Below are 22,508 nucleotides of genomic sequence, written 5' to 3'. Positions count from 1 at the left end.
TAAACTGTCACGTCAAAAACCCTTTGTTAAAAACCTCAAATATTACTTTTCAATACAAAAAATTCCCCATTGGAAATACACACATTAATTGCATGCAATGTTTAAAATGACTATGTTATATAAAAAATAAATATACGTAATATGATTGTAAAATAATTTTCTACTCTCTACAGAATTATTTTGTACAATATATTTATTGTTTTCTTATAAAATATACAATTTGAATAGAGCATAGCATAAAAGCTGAAGGGAAAACTATAGAACTATTTGATATTCTTCAATTCCACAATTCCAGATGATTCTCAACCTTCCAAAATTTCTTCAACTGCTTATATATGTGTATTGATATAAACCACATGCTGTACTCTTTTCATAACAAATAGGTATTTAAAAATGTCATATATGTAATGTTGATTTCTGTTATTATTAAATTATCTAGATAATTATTAAGATCACTGATACTTGAAAGAATATACTTATTGTGTGTAACATAAGAATATATATCTAGCAATCAAAATTATAAGACTAAAATGTCTTTTAATTTGGAGTGCTGGCTTGTATATGGTGCTTAAGAAACTCATGTAACTTATTCTTAATGCAAAAATAAGAATAGCTAAGTTTTACTATGATATGGTATATTAACTGGCATTTATATAACACAATGTTTTTCCAATTGAAGCTGTATTTAAACGTGCAAAACAATGCTTTGGGTATATCAAGTCCTGCCAGCTCTGCTTTGATTGCAAATACTCTTTAAAACTCTGAATTTATACAACCTAAGCTACAAAATTTTTAGGTGAGAATAAATTAGTTTTAATTAGTGTATAGACAGAGCTGCGTGAAAACTTTTAATATGGAATAAAATTTTGGGCTGATCAGAAAATCTAAAATATTGAAATATATATTTTATACACAGTAATTATAATTCAAAATATAATGCACTTTAATCTACCTGAAAGTGTTTTTTTTAATTTAACATATCTATCAGGTTTAAAAAAACTATTTGACAACATTTACAATAAGTTTTTACTGTTTCAATACTGTGTTTCTGAGGTAAAAAATCTAACCCTGACCTCTTATCACACATATTTTGAATAAACAGCTCTCTTTGACTTAGTACATTGAACAAAGACAATCAAGTTTTGATAAAATGAACCATAAAATTATGTATTATCTGTTCTAGATTCTTTGTGTGTCAAAAAATTCAAAATTGCAAATTATAATAGGTATTTTGTTTTAATTATTGTAACAAATTAGTGTTTGAAAATAAAGCATTGTAACATGCAAAAAGGTGTCTTCATCATGTTATGTACCTATTGTGCTCAAAACATTATCCAAAAGCATTCATTTCGGTTTTTGACAGTTTAAACCAATTTTTGATGCTTGCCCCATGTCAAAAACCCAACCCTGGCTGTAACAGATCGGCAGAGAAAAATTTTCTTTACGAATCAAGCTCAAGCATAGCAATAATTCAAGATGTGAACAAAAAAAAAAAAAAGTCTTCAGAAAAAATTATGAATTATTTGGAACTCTCTCCTACTAGTAGAAATATGCAAGTAACTAAATGTCTGTGATATAATATTAATAAGTCTACATACAGTGTGTTCAAAATTAGAGGCTGCCCTTGACCGCCCTTCACAAGTGTGCATACAAAGTGATATTGAAGTAGAAAGGTAAGAAATCGCTTAACCTAATTAATTCATTTCTTATTTTCTCCCCTTTTTTTTAAAGTTTAAAGTCAATAAAACATTTTTTTTCATTAAAATTTTTATGAATACATTGAAACTGAGTTCATCATGTTCTCTTTGATGTTTTTTAAAATCATCAACAATTTTTTTTTTAATAATTGAAATAATCACTAATTAGTTTTCTAAATTGAAATAGACTGAAAATTGCCATGCCATGCTATAGCTAGATGACTGGTAAATGTCAGAGGATAAACATTAGTAATTTTATAGTCTTTATATGAGGCATAATCATATGAAAGACAGACTACATTTTATCGTTTATGCCTTCTAAAATTAAAAACTTCTCAGAGAAGGTGGTTGTCAGGTCAACAAAGAAATTTGAAGCATTTGTACTTAACCATACATGCACATCATACACATTTCTCTGGGGAATTTATAACAAATCGATGCATGCAGAACATAGGCAGAGATAGACTTGGAAGTCTGGGGGGCACAGTCATTATTTCTGGGTGGGGGGGGGGCGATGATGATGTCAATTCATATATACATTAGATCAGTGAACTTCACGTGGGCGGAGATATGGGGGGGGGGCAATCCCCCCCCCCCGCCTCTCCGCCCATGATGCAGTATATGTTGTTCATGAATATATGTGGGGCCATAATATATGAGGTAAGAGTTTTCAGTGTTTTGTTTTCTACTGTTGATAAGAGCACACTGCATACCTTGGTGATTGTCAAAACAACGTCTGTTGATGTTGCCATTGAATTCAGTTTGCCATAAATTTTGTAACCAACAACTTTAGGTAGAACCATACTTATGGCTTGGCCAAGCATTACTGCTTCAGCTTCAATTCCACCTACACCTAAAAATTCAAACATTTAACTAGAGGGTAAGCCAAAAACAGAAAATCTTAGTAAGAACAAACAAAAAAAATCAAAAAATATTACAGACACCATCAATTGTGAAAACCATGTAATTTTAGAGTAATATAAAATTTATTAAAATATGAATTAAAATTACAATGTTAACAAAATTTATGGATTACAAAAAAAACTAAATTTTTATCTTGCTTGTGAAGTTTAGTATTTTACTTACATGGTAAAATACACTGGTGTAATTATCAATCTAATTCATGATACAAATACAAGGTGAACTCAAACACGAGGCCCAATTTTGACTTGAGGAGGCATATGCAGGGCAAAGCACACACTAAGCCTCAACTTGAGAAAAATGTCTGGTTTTTCAGCAAATATACAGTCTAAATTTGAAGCCTTATTGGTGGGGTTCATACAGAAATTGGGTCCAGCTAAAACAGTCTGTAGAGACTGTCCTGTAAATACTTAAAGAAGTCAAAGCTGTCCGGATATATTTTCCTTGTTGTTTTTAGAGAAGTCAAAGCCATCGGGATATGACATTCTTTTTCCTTTGTTGATTTGCACATGTTGCTGTACACGTGTGTTGTGTCCATGGCCATGCATTTATAGTGTGTTTTGTGGTTCGTATTTGTTAATTAAACAAATTGAATAGATTCTACCATCTTTATTACCAGTCTTTTATTATCATCTTTATTAACAGTCCATAAAGTTCCTAAAACTTTTGTTTTTTTAGATGGAAAATGAACTTACTCAGCGTAATGTTCGTTACTAGAGCTATTTTGTTTTGGTACATAAGGATTTTAAGGTCACTTTGAATGTATGCAACACTGTTATCAAGCTCTTTCTTTAAAAAAAGGGAGCCATAGAAATCATTTGTTCCTTCCCTCTCTCACTTTTCCATGGAGACAAGTTAACTGAAATTTGCAATGGGTAAAAGAGAGTTTAATAACATTGTTATCTATAAAAGCTAGACGAGACCAAAGAAAAATTATGATTTAACCGAAGCGACATCTTATTAGGGTGACGGATTAACAAGGTTTTACCATATATTAGAATTACAACATATTTTTAGAACTCAATTTTGATAGATGATTTTTGTACACTTTAAGTACTTTTCAGTCAAAGCTACTTTAGAGTAATGAATTCTGTGCTAACAATGATAATGTTAGAAAAATATATACAGATTGTCAGAGTGAAATTTTGGTATGGGGTGCAATCATCAATAAATGATTACCTTTTGAAATGAATAACAGGAGCAATGATTGGTGCACTGCCCCCCCCCCCAGAGACTAAGGAGAGTAAGCGACTGTGTTTTTTTTATATAACGAGCCCCCTACAACAACTGTCAGTAGATTAACCCTTTGAGGGGCACTATATAAAAAAAAATTTTTTTGGCCGAACTAACTTTATATACTTGATACATAGGACTCATATAAATATGTTTTGCAACTATTATTTTATTTTCATCAAAATCCAGCGAACAACAGGTGGTCGCACACCTAGAACACTGAAAGCTTCCCTAGGGTGTAATGCAGGAAAAGCAACATTTTGTTTGAAAAATTCCCTTTCTACCGATTTTGTAGGCCAAAGTGATCAACATAAGCATATTGATAGGTGGTAAATCTTTTTCAATGAGATAGCAGTGTAAATTTTCCTTCTTGAGTGGCATATAAATTTTTTCGAAATGCCAAATTTTCCATCAGTGGCACTGAAAAAAACAATAAGAACATCAAGATTGGCAATGTATCCGGCATTCGTAGAATTTACTAAGATGGTCCCACTTCTTCTTTGAAATCTGGATTTTGGTTTTTTCTCCTGAACCATATGAAATTGTCAGGAGGATCCAGGCATTGGGCAGTGTATACATCAGCATCATTTTCGTGATAATCCATGCAGTAAGTTTCGTTTTATTTTCTTTATCTGGTGTATCATCAGATGCATTAGACTCCAGATCAGAGAGAAGCTCTGAAATTAGTATAATATTGCTTCAACTGTACTTAGGAATTTTATAGGCATTTCACTACCAATAAAAGTAATAAATGCCCAATAATCGGTTGAGGCGGGGGGGGGGGGGGGACTCAAGGCGAAATAAATTCCAGAAAATAAAATCAAAGCAGTAGAGAGAGCATAGAAAGTAGTTATCAAAAGAAAAAGCTGCTCTAAAACCACTAGAATGAAAGAATGGTTATGTGTGGGACAAAAAAATAACACATGTTGTGTCTTCCATTCTAACCCCCGAAATTTCCACCACAAATACACATCTGAGATGTTTCAACACCATTGCTGCTGTCACCCATTTTCTAGTAAACAAGACAAAGGGGAGAAAATGAAGAAAAACAAGGTCGTTTCCTCTCAAGAGAGGTGGTTTCACACTGACGTCACTTGGTGTATCTCATTGCTTTAGGTGTGCGGTGTCCTCAGTATGGAACCACCTTTTTAAAACTTTCATAATTTGATTTTAAACTATTCTTAAGTTTATTGAATGGCTTGATTTCAACAAATAGGGCAAAATCTATAAAAAACCATTATCAATTTTTGAAATTTTTTTTATTTTTTATTAGGAAATAAATTTTAAAACAAGTACTATAAAAATATAGAAAATGGCGGATTTTTTTACCACTTGCAAAACAAAACCAGTATGATGCTGCCATCTCTGACAGAAAATCTAAATCTTAAGCTATTTAATAAGATTTAAATGATTACTGTGCAAAAATTAGTTATTTTTTGATGGAATTTTGAAAAGGTGTTTTCGCTATGGGGACACCGCGCCGGAAAGGGTTAAGTTCTGCCAGGTGCTTAGATATTTTCTTGACCCAGTATGATCCTCGGATATCCAAGAGTCTGAGAGACCTGCTCTTCCTTTTCCACAAAATAAGGAAAAACTGTGAAATCACATCCAAATGGCAAATAATTATGGCGTTAAAAATTTAAAATAATAATCACATTGTGATTGTAACATACTTTTTATCTGCGTTCAGTTCTGTCATATTCCATGTATTCAATATCAATCATTTTCAATGAAAGGTTTATAAAAAACCAATTGGACATAATAATCAGTTTCTTACTATAATTAATAAAATGATTAAACTTTTATAGAATGACTGATATAGGAACCAATATTAGAATAGTCCTAAATTCATAGACCAGCAAAGTTTCAAACAATTACAGTAAAAGTCTGTTATGACAAGTATGGCTTATAATGACAATCTCCATACAATGAGTGATCTGCAGGTGATCACCAAAGAACTAATGTTACAAAAGACATCTGTTTATAACAACAATTTTTCCCATGATTGTGAGCTGTTGTTATAATGGACTTCTACACTGCAATTTCATAATAAATTACATTTAAAAACCATGGAACAAATCCATTTTTCTTATACAACTTTTTAAAAATATAATTATTTAATGAATTATTAGAAAGTATCTTTTTATCAATAAATTGATCAATATTTTTCTAAAACACAAGGTTATAATTATTAACTCATTATAAATGTAAATTTACAATAAAATTTATTATAATATATTGGTATATACCGTCGAATCCCATTTTAACGAATACCATTATATTGAAAATTTCATTTCAACAAACACTTCGTTAATCCCTCAGATAAGTTTGCATAGGAACAATGCAAAAACCTGGAATTTCTTTATACCGAAATTTCGTAATAACGAAGTGATTTCTCGGGTCTCTTGGAGTTTGTTATAACAGGACTCGACTGTATATTATAACAAAGTTTGCACCAGAAAAGTTCCATCCTCAAAATTATGGTGTAGTGTTATATGAGAAGTCAGTCAGGTAAATAGGATAAATCACTAACCCCATCCTACTACACCAAGACCGTTTATCATGGTAGTGTGAGAATCTGCCCCTACAACACTGTCAGGATACAATAAGCCATCACTGTTGAACACAACTCTGGCAAGGAACTCCAAATTGACCTGATGGCATATGCCAGAACCAGGAGGCACAATGGTCATATTCCGAAAAGCTTTGGCACCCCACTGTGGAAGAAAATTTAATACTTTAAACAAAAAAAAAAGCAAATGCAGTGACATCAAAGCATGAGTAAAAATTAAACTAATTTTTTAATTGAAATCCAGAAAAATTTAAATTCTAGCAAATTTTATAGTTTCGATTTTTTTCATCCTATAACATTGAACAATTCCTGTTAAATACTTACACTACAACATAGTTTCCCAAACTTTTGGCTCCATCGCCAGAGAGAATTTTTTTCTCTCTCATTATACCCCCCCCCCCACAACTTAAGCAGACCCATAGGATCCTATGTTATACCACTAGCTTCTATCGTCCCCCTGGACCTTTCCATCGCTCACTTTAGAAACACTGCATTAAAACATAAATCATCCTATTACAGTGGTATATACCAGGTGCATAGGAAAATCCTTCAAGCTGAAATAGCTAGCTAACAGAGAGAACTACAACAATGCAACTTAGATAATGAAAAAGTAAAAGAGACTAAAAGTAAAAGGATGCAAAAATTTTTATTTTTGTACAGCCCATAATCTAGGAAATATTAATTAGTAAAATTTGCACCTCTTTCCATCATATTAAAATAAATTTTTCCCATAACATTTGGATAAAAGTTTGACAAGATATCATGATTGTAATTCATTTTGAGTGTTCAAAATAATGAATTCTTAAAAGAATTTTAGAGATGGCTGTAAAAAGTAGCAAAAATGAAGAATTCCAATCATCAATATCCTGGCAAAATTTTATCTAAATATTGGAGGCACAAATTTACCAACAAAGCATGTTCTTATAAACTATTTGCAAGATCTCTTTAGTGAAGAAATGAAAAAAAAATAGGGAATAGATTTTACTGGGAGATGTTAAACAACCTATCATTATTTAGAAGACACCAACGAATAAGGCAAATACACAAAAAATAATAAAAGTCCTAATGCATTTCAACACCAATGGGTGCCGTCTTCAGAGGAAAAATTTAACCACTAGTTTCACTGACCGAGTTTCCCATTTGGGTTGAATACCAATCAACCAAATCTTCACGCTCGGTTGCTCAGCGGAAGAAGTACGTCTGTACAACACCCATTGGTGTTGAAATGCATTAGGACTTTTATTATTTTTCGTGTATTTGCCTTATTCGTTGGTGTCTTCTAAATATTCTTAGGCAAAGTGGATCAACTCTTCTATGTTTTAGACGGCACCCATTGGTGTTGAAATGCATTAGGACTTTTATTATTTTTTGTGTATTTGCCTTATTAGTTGGTGTCTTCTAAATATTCTTGGGCAAAGTGGATCAACTCTTCTAAACCTATCATTAGGCTTGAGCAGTTTGGTCATATGTTTGTAAAAACATTAGTACACACACTAGAATTATTACTTAGCATTTGTATATAAAACACCCTCTAGTGGTGAATGTTGGAACTGATTTTTTCGGCTTTTAATTTCTTTTCCATTTTTCTACTGAGGAGTTAAAGTTGTTTCATATTTTTCTGGAGGGTAATTAAAGCTGTAGACAGCTCAGAACACTGCAAATTTGACTAGTGACAAATTTAGTGCAACAAAGTTGACACGTGCTGTATTTGAAAAAATGGTTTCGAAAAATAAATACTTTTCATTATTCAGTACCATTTTAAGTTTACAGACTCTGTTACTCCACACTACAACATTACTCTGTAAGGGGATTTTGCTAACCGCAGCCCTCAAGCCAGACTACTGTAGTAGTAACAGTGTTTCATCATGCGACTCCATCCATAACACCAGGGTTTAAGCTATGGTCAAATTTTTTGTAAAATGCAAAAGAAAATCTTAGAATGCGAAAGTAGTAGTAGCCATCCACTTTCGCAAAAATGTGTGCAGGAGGTACGAAATGAACAGACATCCAACCATCAATCATTAGCATTGTAGCATTTTGCTAAAGCTTTCCCCCTCCACCCCCATTCACTTCTTTGCTAAAGGATGGGCACACATTTTTGGGAAGCAGAGGAAAAGAACAGAATCCTGAGATCCCTGGAAATGGATTTCTTGAAGAACTTCACAGAATTCCATGTATGTTTATGTCAAGTGAAGCATGTACATAAAACATATGTGATATACTTCATATTTAATAGATAACTTCAAACATATTTAATAGATAACTTCAAACATATTTAATAGATAACTTCAAACATATTTAATAGATAACTTCAAACATATTTAATAGATAACTTCAAACATATTTAATAGATAACTTCAAACATATTTAATAGATAACTTCAAACATATTTAATAGATAACTTCAAACATATTTAATAGATAACTTCAAACATATTTAATAGATAATTTCAAACATATTTAATAGATAATTTCATATTTAATAGATGACTTCAAATGTGTCATGCTTACTTTTAGGAAAAGAAACCGTTCTTTATTTCTTTCAAACTCAAGCTCTAGATTTTTGTCTAAAGCATCAGAACTGCAACCAAAATTGAAATTGAAAACTATTAAAAACAATTAAAGAATGTTTCTATTTCAAACTGTTTTACTAAAAATATATTCAAATCCTATCCAAAGTAACTTGATATAAAGAACTTGGCAGTGCCTTGAACGAATTAAATAATTTTCTATAGAAACCTTCCAGGAATTGTGCTTTGACTAATGAAGATTTTGGCTAATCAACAGGATTCTGAAACAAATTATCTTTGTTACTTGAGGTATTACAGTATACAGTTGAACAATTCTATTTCATTATCTACAAATTCATAAAATTCTTTAATCTGCAGTTTTCTATGAGAAGTTTCTGTATTGATTGAAAGTTTCCCCCGATGTAATAATTGAGAAAATGAAGTTAAATTAAGTGATAAAAACCTCAATTTGACAGTTGAAAAACTCACTTATGAATAAAAATTACAATTTTCTAAAAAGTGAAAATCCTCTCCTTACAAATTTTTTTTTTTCGACCTAGCTTTATCACAGATTACTCAAAAATTTTAGACATCATCTGTTGCTTTAGTCCACAGGACAAGTTTTCAGATTCCAAACAGCATGAAGTAGGCTTACAGGAAATAACCTTACCCCAAGGCATAAGGGGAAATCTTTGACAAAAAATTGCAGAAAATGATGAAACAAAGAATTACTAAATACACAAGAGCAATGCCATAAAAATTTTCAAACTAGCCAATGCACAGGAAACTTCTAAAAATTTGTTGTGATACTATAGCACTAATCATAGTTAACTTAAGAAAGGTTTAGCCAATTTGAGCCAAGTGTTTGTGAGTTTTTCTTCATTGAAATAATTATTGCCACCTATGGGAATAATAAAGTTAATCAAATGTTGAATTATTGCAATTCCACTGCACAAGATTAACATACCAAACAAAAAAAAATTAAAGTGAGTATATGTAGGACAGGTTCTAGGATTTAGAATTGCTCATTGTCAATTTGCTAGACCCAATTGCAATTAGCTATCCTCATTAATAAAATTAACAAATCCCCTTTGAAAGAAAAATTGTAGAATAAAAAACAATGTCAGGAGCATTTTGTTTGCTTGGACATAGAAATACAAGAAATTGTTTCTGCATGTGCAAGATTTTGACACTGAGTCTTTAATGTTTCTTTATTCTACAAATAAAAATTTGATTGCCAAAAACATTATTCATTATTTCCAGTTCAGGAAAAATTATTCAATGAAAAATAAATTTCAATTAAAAAAGTTTTCAAGCTTTAAATAGAGGTTTCTAGTCTACAATAAAAGAAGCCAGAACTTTCTTGGTTACCCAACTGTTTTCAGACATACCATATTTACCTGACTATAAGACAACTTAGCTTGAGAGATGATTTAACCTCCTTCTCTTTTGATGAGGTTGAGTTTCACAAAAAGTACTACTAAGGCCATTGACAAGAGAGAGAGATAAGCTATGATAATTACAGCTGCAGTTTTTTTTATATATTGCTATGTTGCACTCAAATATATTTCAGCTATACACATTACAGCAATTATTACTGTAAACTTTATCATTATTATCCACACTTTGCTCATTGCTGCTTCTATCTTCCATACCTTATCTTCCTTAGTTAAAAGTATTCAAAAAATTTAAAAATTTTTTTAATCTCTAAAGTTCAGGCATCATCCTTTCCTTGACAGACATCATCAGTTTCTTGGATCATTAGTCTCTAGGACCAGGAGATATACAACTCAAATAATATATAGAGCATGTGCTTATAGTCAGGTAAATACATTACACACACAAGTACAATACGTGTGTTAGAAGATCTCTATACTTTTCATATTAGCTACTACATATCATAGAAATTCAACATCATGTTCACATTGAAAAGACCTTGTATCAAAAAAAATTAACTAACCCAACAGTTTTGACTTTATGGAAGGGACAATTCTTGTATTGTATGGGCAACTGTGGATGTGGTGATGGCACTGAACAAGAAAGGTTGTTCTCTGCGTTCTTGAGAGCAAACGTTGTCTGTGAACTAATAATTCCTGAATTGATATATCTAAGTGTACTTTGTTGGTGTTGATGATGCCTTAGCTGGTTATGCTGTGGCATCTCTACCTTTGAAAAACCTCTAGTATTATTAAAAGTTCTCTGAGTTAAATGGCTGGAAGATGAAGATGACAATGATGAACAAACTTGGTCAGGATTTTGTATCGATCTGCTCTTTTCTAGGGAAGAAGGTACTAAACGACAACACTCTGCAGCTTTACCGTTGTTGGCATTGCATAAATTGTGCCCTTGATTTCTGGTTGTTGTTGTTAGTCGTTCCCCTCCACCAGGATTAGGGCTGTCTCTCATCATGCTGAAAGGGGGTGAAAAATCACCATTGTAAGAGAATCAGCAAGCATGATTTGCCAATGAAGAAAATAATAATTTACAAACAAAAGTGCAGTTATGTTCACACATAAAAGCAAAATTCTGCAGCTACAGAAATTACAGCACATTTATAAGCAGGGATGACAATAACATAAAACATGTAGAAAAATAACTAAAACACTACTTGAGAAAATTTTTCCTTCTTTGCTTAAATCAATTCCCTTTATGAAATACAAAAAAAATCATGTGACATTTATAAAACTATAAATGTGCTTGACTATTAATTTGCAGTATTAAAATCATCAGAAAATTTTGGGTGATGATTCTATAAGAAAATATTTGTATTTTGACACATGAATATTTTGATAAAGCGATATTCCCTACAAAATAGGAAACAATACATTCGCATCATATGATCAATCTACTTGTTATCCATTTCCTTATTGTTAGCACATTCAATTGCACTTCAACTACAAGATCAGCAAGAGCTTAAGCGTTAATCTTGGTTTATCAACAAATAAATATTATAATAAATTTTTAGCAGAATGAATATCACAGTTCCCTCTAGACTATGCACATGTGCCCTGCTGTACATGGTGAAATGCTCTTGGGCACACAAAAATCACCATGTTCATCATTGATGCATATACAGATAACACATATCGATATCTCACAATACTGTCATAGAGCACAGAGAGAAAATAGGTCCATACAAGTTAGAAAAAAATTAGTAGGAGCGTCGATCACAGGTCGACAACAAATTCTTTTCTGTGATATGAGGAGAGAATATTAACTCTCTCGTGAAATTTGACCAGAAATTTCACATTCAATAAATTATGTTTAATAAAGCCACATGTTGAGCAAATTAGTATGCACATTAGAGAACATTACATATTACACTGCGGATCAAAATAAAATTAGGTTGGTGACAATGCTAGTGCAGGAAAGAAAGCATTACCTGGTCAGCTTTTAAGAATAGTAAGACAGGAGACTGATATAAATGGGGAATATGAGAGACTGATATAAATGGGGAATATGAGAGACAACCAAAATTAATATTTTTTAAAAATGTTAAGGCGAAATTTATGCAATGACAAAGGATGCTGACACACACAAATATTTTAAAAAAGCTTAAGAAACTATTTCATCATTCATCAAAATCTCATTGAGTATTACTAAATTTAATATCAAATGTATGGTGGTAACTCTGGTAATGTGAAATTGATTCCAAAATGTTTCTATTGAAAGGAATTATACAAGTGAGAGATATAATCGATTAAAAAAAATAACTTCTTGAATTGAAATGCAAGTAAATGGGATTGAACCCTTGTGGGATAAGAAAATTTCAGATATAAGTATTTCTGTAAGGGGCTAAATTAAGAAGACTTGAATCTAATTGAAAGGCTAAGGTGAAAGAATGGTAAAAATTGGTTTCTTTACAATCAGTAATTTTTTATTTATAAAATTTTGCATAAATCTTACAAAATTAGCTGACAAATTATTTTTATTTGTACTATTTCTTAGATGACTGATCTACATCTTTTTATGGTTACGTTTGCATTGAAGGAAAGGCTGCTACTACTACTAAACCACACATGCACCTCATCCATATTCCTCTGTGGAACCTCTAACGAATTAATACATGTTGGAATAAGGAAAGGTTATGAGACAAAATATTATGGTATTCAAATTCGAGGAAAGATAGGAAAAAGCATTCAATGTGGGTAAAACATTTTAAATGCATTTGACGCTGTTTTTGCCCAAGTTTCCTCCATTTTTCAAATTTGAATATTTCTGTGAATATTGCCCTTAAAAATGTGGAATTATTTTAGTTGGCATCAGGAGAGACCGGAAAACAACTTTTTAATTGGGTTTTGGGGGGTACACGGGGGACTGTGTGAAAAGTTAATTTTTATATTTCAATAACTATACAACCCCTTAAAACATGAATGACACGAGTAGTAAGCGTTATTTAGAAACATTTTCTAATTGGAAGTATGTTTGCTATGTGTGTCTGTGTATAAGAGCTATAGATAAACCTAAAAGAGAATCAATATTTTTATAATGTGTATATATTTGTTTTACTAGCTTAAATAACTGTTTTTTTAACTCAGAAGAAAAGGTAAAAAGATCAATTTCAAACAGTCTTTTATTCTATGTTCAAAATGTGAACAAAGATTTATTATATGCTGCAGCTATCTCCAACTGATATTATATTATAGCTCATCTTCAGAACATATGCTTTATGGCTTTTGATTCGTGTAAAAGCAATATACAATTCTTACCTCCGAGCAAAATCCACCTGAACAGAGTGGTCAATAACTAAGTCTGTTGGGCATAATGGATTTATTTTGTCTGGATCTCCTCCTAATTTCATGACAGCATCTCTCATTGCAGCAAAATCAACTACACATGGAACACCCCTAAAAATATTAAAACAATCATCATAGAAATGAAACATTGCTTTTCACAAGGGAAAAAGTCATAGTTTTAAAATACAATAGGACTCCAATTTACTGACCCTCCAATAACTAATTTTCAGGTTATAAAAGGTAATCTCAAAAATTAGAGGCAGTAAAATGTGCTAAACACCTTGCATCATCACAAACTGGTTCACATAATGCTGCACCTAGTAATGAGAGCTCTATGGACTGAGAAGATAGTTCCCCAAACTGGACTATTTTTAGAAGAAAGTCAATGAGTAAAAATAACTTCAGAAAAATAAACACCTGTTGCTTCCTGCAACATTTAAGAGTGCTTTGATAACAGAAGACATTGAAATAAAGTAATCTCAAAATGTTGTAAACCGTGCAGTATTTCATCTAACTTTATATTATTTTCATATATGATCATTTTATGGCATTGTATAGTAACTAAGAATAACTTTCATGAGAGAATGTAATTTTCCTTATTAATAACTTTATTTATTTCAATTAACCTCAAAATTCTGTAAGGTCTGTACTATCTGAAGTTTCATTATCTAAAGTAAGTTCGGTTTACATTAGCTTGGTTGATTGCAGTTCTATTGTACATTACAGGTGCTTCAATTATAAAGCTAACCCCCATCTTCTGCAGACACTGGTGGGGCAAACAAATTTGGCCGTAACAGAGTGGTGAACTCAAAAAAGGTTCCCATTCAAGCCTTTAAAAAAATTCATTTTGTAAAAGAACCCAGCTTTAATCTTTTATTGGCCAGATTCAGATTTAGGTTGATTTCGATTATTTTCCCCCTTGTATTTTCCCTTCTGATTCTTCAGTTTAGACATATCAATCAAAACATTCATGAAAAAAATGTTCCTGTGTTTCCTGGACTTGTCCATGTCCATACAAACAAAATTAACATTTAAAAAAATTTCATTCTTCCTTTAAAATACAGTAGAGCAGCGGTTCTCAATCAGTAAATCTGATAGATCAGTAAATAAGAGAGGCCTACAAGGTTCTGCCATAAAAATTATGAACAAAAAAACGCTCCTCGAGTCAAGCAGAGCTCCACCATAGAAATTTTACACTGAAAAGGGCTCCATGAGTCAAAAAAGGTCGAGAACCGCTGCAGTAGAGCATTGATTATCCAAAATAACTGGGGACTGGAGGTGTTCGAGTAACTGATTTTTCGGATAACCGATCATTCAAAAAAAAATTGTCCCAGTGTCATAGGAGTAATATGAAACAAAGAAACAGTAATATTAAGCACAAAACTGTATATATTTTGTATCACGTGTCTTACAAATAACACAGAGAACTTACTAGCATAGTTTGACAAGTTCAAAATGGGCATTAAAGTAGGCCAACAGTTTAGGGAAAGAAGTCCAAAATTTTCTTTTCCTTCGGAGCTGAGACTTTCTTTTTGCTGCTAAATCTTACAAACGCTTTAAAGACACATCACATTCTTATTTTTTAACCACTTCATACCCATCTCAAGGCAGTGAATTTGAAGACTGGAATGCTTTCGGTTAACTGATGTTTTGGTTGATCGGTAATCAATGCTCTACTGTAGGCGATTTAAAAAAAAATTAAATTGATAGCATATGTGTTGAAATGATTAAAATTTTTGCTTTATAAATTAAGTTTGGAATCGCACACCTTCAGGGGAAAAAAATCAAGTACTTTTATGAACAAAAATATTTTTTTCGGATTAATAAAACCGATGTTCCCAATTGAGAACATTGGATGTTGAAAGGTTCACATAAGAGATTGTGTGTGAAACTAGTATTGTGCATATTTTTGTACAATTACACAATCACAAGTCACATCCAGAAAAGTAGATGGAAAAAAATAGTTTTGGGGGAAACGCTGATGGTTCAGAATGCCACAGAATTCAGTCTAACACCATCATTTAAATAAAACTTAATTTTGCATGTTTAATTATCATGATTATCACAGGCTGCCATCCTGGAGTAAAATTATATTTTTAACTGCAATGAAAAAAAGAGCATGTGTAAAACTGTTTATAAAAATTCATTGAAATCCCTGTAAGTCAGAAAAAAAAAAAATTTAGGTAGGAATTTCGAATGTGCCAAGGGCTAAAAAATTAACATTTGGAGCTATATAAGGCGTAGTTTTATTACAGAAAATTCATGTGAGGAATTAAAGGCTGAAGAAAATGTCCCTACAGTGGTCACTTGATCACACCATCCCAAATTAAATTTCAAAGTTAAAAGTCATTAGCATACGTGAAGTCTTGAAGAAGCACTCTGCCAGGTTTGAATGCCACTTCCACTCCTTCATCTTTGCTTTGTTGCATCTCCCAGTCAAGGATATGTTCCACATCTTTTTGTTTTACTTGAAAATTATCACAACAACGGACAGCAGATTCTAACAGAACCCGTATAGAAAATGGAAGTTTTTCTACAGGAATGAAAAATGAATATACTGACACACATATTGATATATATATGCACAAAATATAAAAGTTTTGCTAAAATATTGTCATCATTTTATGGTAACTTTATGAGTTTTTCCCAATCCCAAATACTACAGAATATCAACCAATGAAAATTCCTAAGATTCATCCTTTCTTTCAAACCAAGCAAACCTCTGATATTAAGAAGACACCAACGAATAAGGCAAATGCATGAAAATACAAAAAATCCTAGGATCCTATAAGGATTTTTTGTATTTTTGTGTATTTGACTTATTTGTTGCTGCCTTCTTAATATTCTTGGGCAAAGTTGATCAACTCTTCCACACAACTCTGATGTCTATCGTCAAAGCAATTCACAACCGAAATGAGTTGAGCTGGAAATGTGTAGTGCCATCTAGTGCTGTGAGTAAATTTTAGTGCTACCATATATTTTTAAAGTACGAGTGAACTATAAAGATTGGGATATTTGTGCCATTGTAGGGCTGCTGCTCTGTGGTCAGACTTTTTAATGAGGAGTTCTGCTCCACAGTTCAGCCATAAACAATTTAATAAGTACTTAATATATTTATGAATACTTATTAAATGTCAATTCATATTCAAAAAATAATACAATGCATATAAATATTATTAATGTGAATAATCACATAATTAATGTAATTATTAATACTTGCATATAACTAACGTACCTATTAATAAAAAAATTTTCCTTTAAAAGGTACTAACCAGTACAAGTGAATTATCTATGGATGGAGGTTATTGTACAGACTGTTGATGGCAAATATAAGCTTAAAAACCTGTGCTCATGTCTGCCAAAAAATTGAGTTGTTGGCAATCTGGAGTCTCGTTCCTCAAAATTTTGGAAGGTGACAAAATTTATCTTTCTCTTTCAGTTTATAAGAAACAACAGAGGCAAAGTATAATAAGTCAAAAAGCATTAACATCACATTTTGACAAAATATTGTTTACAAATTTGCCATTGTGAAATTTTGAAAAAGTAACCAATAACATTTTGCCATCTGAGCACATCACTTAGTAATATTTAGCTAATGTTATCAAACAAAGATTATTTGATATACATAGATTAATTGGAAGAAGCTTTTTTACAAAGTACAATATTACAAAAATGAAATAAAAATTTCAGAAAAACTTCTGAGGAATTGCAGTGTTCGTAAAAGAGTTTCTCTAGTGAAGCATGTTCTTGTAAACTCAGTATGTCATACTCTTCGAGCATGGAAATGGCATGATTAGAGATGTTTATATGTCTGTATCTGCCTATCACTAAATCAGCACTTGACAAATCCCAAGCTCCAGGTCGCCACAGTGAATAAAAAAATTGTAATTGGTGCCTAAATTGTTCATGTGTGATCACTAAATTGGATCTGAGGATATTGAAGGACCACACACACACCAGCCCCTTCTTTATTTTTGTTGACTTTACTCAGGTGTTGTTCCCCTTCCTGGTCACTGATCTTGTCACTGGTGGAGAAAGTCTTGTTATTGAGAGGCGATGGGTTCAAATTCTTTGCCAGAAATATTTTTTGTGAAGATTTCCTTCTATGAATGTAATGAGGTTGGCCAAACGTTGAGTTGATGGGACTGCACAGAGAGAGGGAGAGAAAGAGCCCTGTTTTTTCCAGATATGTTTGTTTTGTTCTTGTATCTTACCAGAATGAAACTTGTTTCTGGGCACTCAGTGCCATAGTGTAATAGAGTTCCAACTTTTCCACAGACACGTCTGAGAGCAACAATTAAAAAAAAAATTCAGAATCTATGCCTGCATGTCTACTAACACCAAATGGAGTCACTATGTCCTGGAAAATTAAAAAAAATATATATATTAAGCACAATTTTTCTAAAAAATAAGAAAGGCTATGCTTGGTTCCTAAGAAATTAGGCTGGCACACATTTTTTTTTTATTTGTCAAACGTGCATTACATTTGCATAAAAAAAACTTGATGTGGCATACGTTGAAACTGATTTTTTTTTCCTTGTCTTAATTCCTATTGCATATTTTCATCAAGTTGTATCCAATGCTTTATAGCTTTCTAATAGCTATCTAAGGCAGCACACAGACCAGGTCCTTTTTATTTATAGGACGTGTTGTACAAATGAATTTCTGTAACAAAATTAATGTAATGTATTTGAAAAATAATCTTGAATCCATAAACACTTTTCTTTGCAGTCTCCAATGAGAAAAGTGTTTATGGATGTTAATGTGGTATGTGATGGGAGCCAAGAAAAAAAAAATAAAAGGGGGAAACATAATACAGGAAATGTAAAATCTGTTGCATATATATATATGTTGGCTTTTTTTAGAACCCTAAATATATGAGGAACTTTATATCTCCCAAAACATAAGATAGGCCGAGATTACACTATGAAATTTTGAAAAATATCTTTCCCAAAACTTGAAAAAAAAACAACCAATAGGTCTATTCGTTACATTCGCTCAAATGTACATATGCTTATTGAGAGAAACTATGTCACTATACGCTGTTCATACGAAGTACGAAAGCCTGGATAACCAAGCAGAGATTGAGATGTAGTTTGGAAAGAAAATTCACATTCCTCTGTGGGGAATAGAACTACTGATCTCTCACTGTCCGGGCAAGTGTTCGACAGTGAGAGATTGGTGGTTCGATTCTCCACAGAGGAATGTGAATTTTCTTTCCAAACTACATGTCTATCTCTGCTTGGTTATCCAGACTTCTGTGCTTCGTATATGCTTATTGGTTGCACTTTTCAAGTTACATAAAATAACTTTTATCAAACTTTTATAGTGTAATTCTAGCCTTAAAAACATTTTCATACCATATCTTTGATCATTCAATGCAAGAAGATCAAAAAATCTGTACTGGGTCCCATCAATATCTAAGTTCTTGACCAGTCCTTCGAAGGGATTTGCTACAAAAATAAGCAAAATCAAATTAGATCTCAGAATATTTTGAACTAAGTAGCGTATATTTTTCATATTTGAACCATTTAAGAGAAAAAAAATTTAGTAAAGCCTTGTTGATGAAGGGTATATTCTAAACACTAGTGAAATTATTTTAAAACAAATATAATAAACAAATTACAATAATAAACATTTCATTAAACTTATGAACCCCAGAAAAGAATGTGCTGAAAACTGTGATGTATGTTGCAGAACAACCTCAAGAAGAATTTTAAGAAAAGTAGAAAACGCTATTATGGGAGCATTTCTGGCCAGCTGAAGGTACGTTGCGAAACCCCTGAAGCAGCCGAGTGTTCTGCATTTGCTCTGCAAAGAACTGAGTTGACGAAAAATGTTCTGTAGTAAAAACTAATTCCTGATTGGCAAACTTGTATCGCGAGAACCAAGGTTTGAACCCTACTGCCGCTACAGTGATGATCAGCTGAAGTTTGTTTGAGTAATATGGACTTTAGATACCCTTCAGAAAGTCCCCAAATGTGGCATCTTGGAAACATTTATTTTTTCTGTGCTTGTCTGCTTCAACTGGATTAGTTCTTTATCTGCTACAGGCTTTATGCCTGCTTAGCGAAATAATATTTATGGGGGGGGGGAGCATTATGAAAAAATTACATTTCCTTTTTGATTTAATCAAATGCATCAAGTTCACAGTAATCAACATGGCTCGTGAAGAGAGCGGTCAGCAAAGCTGAGCCCCACTGCATTTCTTATTCAATTTATTATTTATATTCGGGGGTCAGGAATCTTGACAAAGTGAAAGCAAAATCACATCTGGTGTTATAGCAGTAGCAATTTTATTACGTTCCCTCTCATGTCTCATTTGCATATCTGCATGCACGCACAGTGATTGGACGAAACATTTTCTGCACTTATTGCATTGTTGAACTTTGTCTCATTTCACTTTGATCGCACAATGGTACTGTTGCTACATATTCTGCTAACATTCCTGTTTCAGCACTGATTTTTTCCCCATTATTGACAGTGTTAAACTGCTTCTGTTGGGCCAAAACCTAGCAGCGTCAAATGCTGCAGAGTTTATTTTTTTGGTGAATTTAAATTTTGCATTTTCGTGATATATTTTTTAATTTGGTAGTATCCGTGTACCATCCATTGAGTTCTGTGTAGATTATTCTGATTTATAACGTGGATGACGGATTATTACATGTGTGTGTGCCCCGTAAGGATTTTATTCAGATTTCACATTTGGATTATTGCTGTGCCATGGAGGAAAAAGAGTAAAAAAAAAGCTTTATTTCCTTATGTTATGCCTCAGGTTGCACTAGGATTGCAACATGAGATCTTGGTGCTCATAAAGTTAATTGAACTCCATTTTCAGCATTCGTTTTCTGTGGTTCTAATTTCTAGGCCCAAATGTGAGCCAATTTGCCTGTTAGTGTTATCTCGCATGATAGCATTTTATACACAGAGAAGTTTTTCTTTCTTTTTTTTAAATTTATTTCTTCAGATTTTTCTGCGACGTAATTTTTTCCCTCCCTCCATGTATGTCATCATGCATTCAGTAATGCTTTACTGGATGACTGACTAGAGCTCCTGCACCTTTCACCAAAATGAACCAGCATTTCTTTTAATTATTTTTTCCCCTTTGATCTGATTTTTCAGTAACGACCAAATTTACAAAAAAAAAAAGAAAACTTTCCTGTATGTATTCTGGTCTCACTGACCAAGGAACTAACACCAAGAAAAACTGTTTTCTTCTCTATTTCACTGATTTAAGAAAGAAAAAAAATCATGGCAGAAAAGTTCTGGACTCAATCAAAATATCGTTTTTCCAACTTAAGTTCTGAATCTCACACCTTCGGGGGAAAAAAAATGCTCCCACAACAGGAAAAATTCCTTTTAATATTAATCAAAGCTATGTTAAAAATTTAGTGGTTGAAGGATTGATTAGCAATTCACATTCGATGTCCCACCACACTGGAAGTACGTGCCGATTTTCATTTTTTTGAACTGAAACAAATTTTCTAATATTATGGCGATTTTTACGGTGCTTATCAGTGATCAATCAGCATTGCACCTAGATAAGGAAGTAGAATTTACCATTGGGTTTACGTTAATCAAAATAAGAGCTGGGTGGCGAATAATTCTGTGCTCCACCATTTTTTTACAAAAACAGAACAAAGTTGCGACAGAGAACAGTTAAAAATTGTCTAAAGATAAATATTGCATACCTGAGGGAGCCATTATGATGAGTTCACTTCAATAGATACGCGCATGCGCTAATTGTTATTGATGTCCCCCCCCCCATGTTTACGCGTTTGGGAGAGGGAGGGACACGTGATCAAATCAATCGGAAATCTATTTCCTTTATAAAGAGAAAAAAAACAAACAAAGTCCAAGCGAAATGTATTTTTAACCTTTGAAAATTGCATAACACGCTTTCTTTTGGTTGGACGTGGCTTTAAGTCCCTTCCCATCTGCAGGGCCTCAAGAATTCTTGGTCGGCCGGATCACGCGCATTTTGGCGCCCCCTTGTAATGTCGAAGGTGAGGTTAAAGGGTGAAATTTGCTCCCCCCGCCCTTACCCGGTGAAATGGCAACAGACCCACCTGCTTCCTGCCCACCAGTTGCGGCCCTGCCTATTGCCCCCCCCCCCCCACAAGGGTGGGACTGACGGGGCTCCGGCCCTTTGGGCCGAATATGGACGAGGTGCATGCGTGGTTCAGTAGTAGTAGCCCTTTGGGCCCGGGACGATTCATATCATTTTTTGTTTTTTCATACATTAAATTCACTATATTGGTTGCCCGTGAAACATCTAACCAGGGGGCCCTGCTGCAGGATGAGAGCATGGCCCTGCCCATATGTACCAAAAGTCAATGCACTTCATGACAACCCACGTAGGTATTATGTAGTGGAGATGGAAACACGGCAGCACATTGAAGGATTTCGTTGCCCTCTTTTTCAGGCATTTATCGCGTTTTCCATTCGGCATAAACATTGCAAGTATGCAGCCGTCTTCAACCCTTCAGTCATTGCGAGAAAAATTTGAACAAAAAAGATACTGAACCTGGGATGCAGTCCTGTCAAACCAATACCTACCTAGATACTAAAGCTATCTAGGAGGTATTGGTCAACCCAGTAGCGGATTAAAGTCGGCCGAGGCCACCGGACGCAAAAGAAAATATTGGACCCCTTAAATTAGAAAAAAGTGTGGAATTTTAATTTTCGGGGCCTTTTAGAAGGCAGGGCCCCGGGGCTGCGCCCGCCGTTAAATCCGCCTCTGGGTCAACCCCACCTATGTGGGGGACTATGACCAGGTGTGGATCCAAGATGATGTGACGGGTGGGGCGAATCAGGGGCGGCTAGAGCTTACCTGCCGC

At 33.2% G+C, this 22,508-nt stretch overlaps 1 protein-coding gene across 2 annotated transcripts in view; it reads right to left on the bottom strand.

Annotated features, from left to right (window-relative positions):
* LOC149083333 (cytoplasmic aconitate hydratase-like) overlaps positions 1-21,454 on the bottom strand; it is a 51,523-nt gene extending 30,069 nt beyond the window's left edge. The window contains exons 1-8 of one of the 2 annotated variants that reach the window (XM_089236562.1): positions 21,360-21,454; positions 19,029-19,121; positions 16,027-16,201; positions 13,642-13,779; positions 10,893-11,342; positions 8,934-9,003; positions 6,385-6,568; positions 2,411-2,550 (exon numbers count right to left, since the gene is read on the bottom strand). In XM_089236562.1, coding sequence (XP_089092688.1) covers positions 2,411-2,550; positions 6,385-6,568; positions 8,934-9,003; positions 10,893-11,342; positions 13,642-13,779; positions 16,027-16,201; positions 19,029-19,121; positions 21,360-21,372 — 1,263 coding nt within the window. In that variant the 5' untranslated portion in view covers positions 21,373-21,454. The remainder of the gene's footprint in view (positions 1-2,410; positions 2,551-6,384; positions 6,569-8,933; positions 9,004-10,892; positions 11,343-13,641; positions 13,780-16,026; positions 16,202-19,028; positions 19,122-21,359) is intronic. The other variant, XM_089236563.1, reaches the window with a different exon arrangement.
* Between the last annotated feature and the right edge of the window lie 1,054 nt (positions 21,455-22,508).

This window comes from Pholcus phalangioides, unplaced genomic scaffold, assembly GCF_987345545.1.
Source record: "Pholcus phalangioides strain wild (caught in Gottingen) unplaced genomic scaffold, Ppha-v1.0 ptg000009l_1, whole genome shotgun sequence".
NCBI lineage: Eukaryota > Metazoa > Arthropoda > Arachnida > Araneae > Pholcidae > Pholcus > Pholcus phalangioides.
The sequence above is the reverse complement of the archived record's forward strand: the minus strand, read 5'-3'. Positions and strand labels throughout refer to the sequence as shown.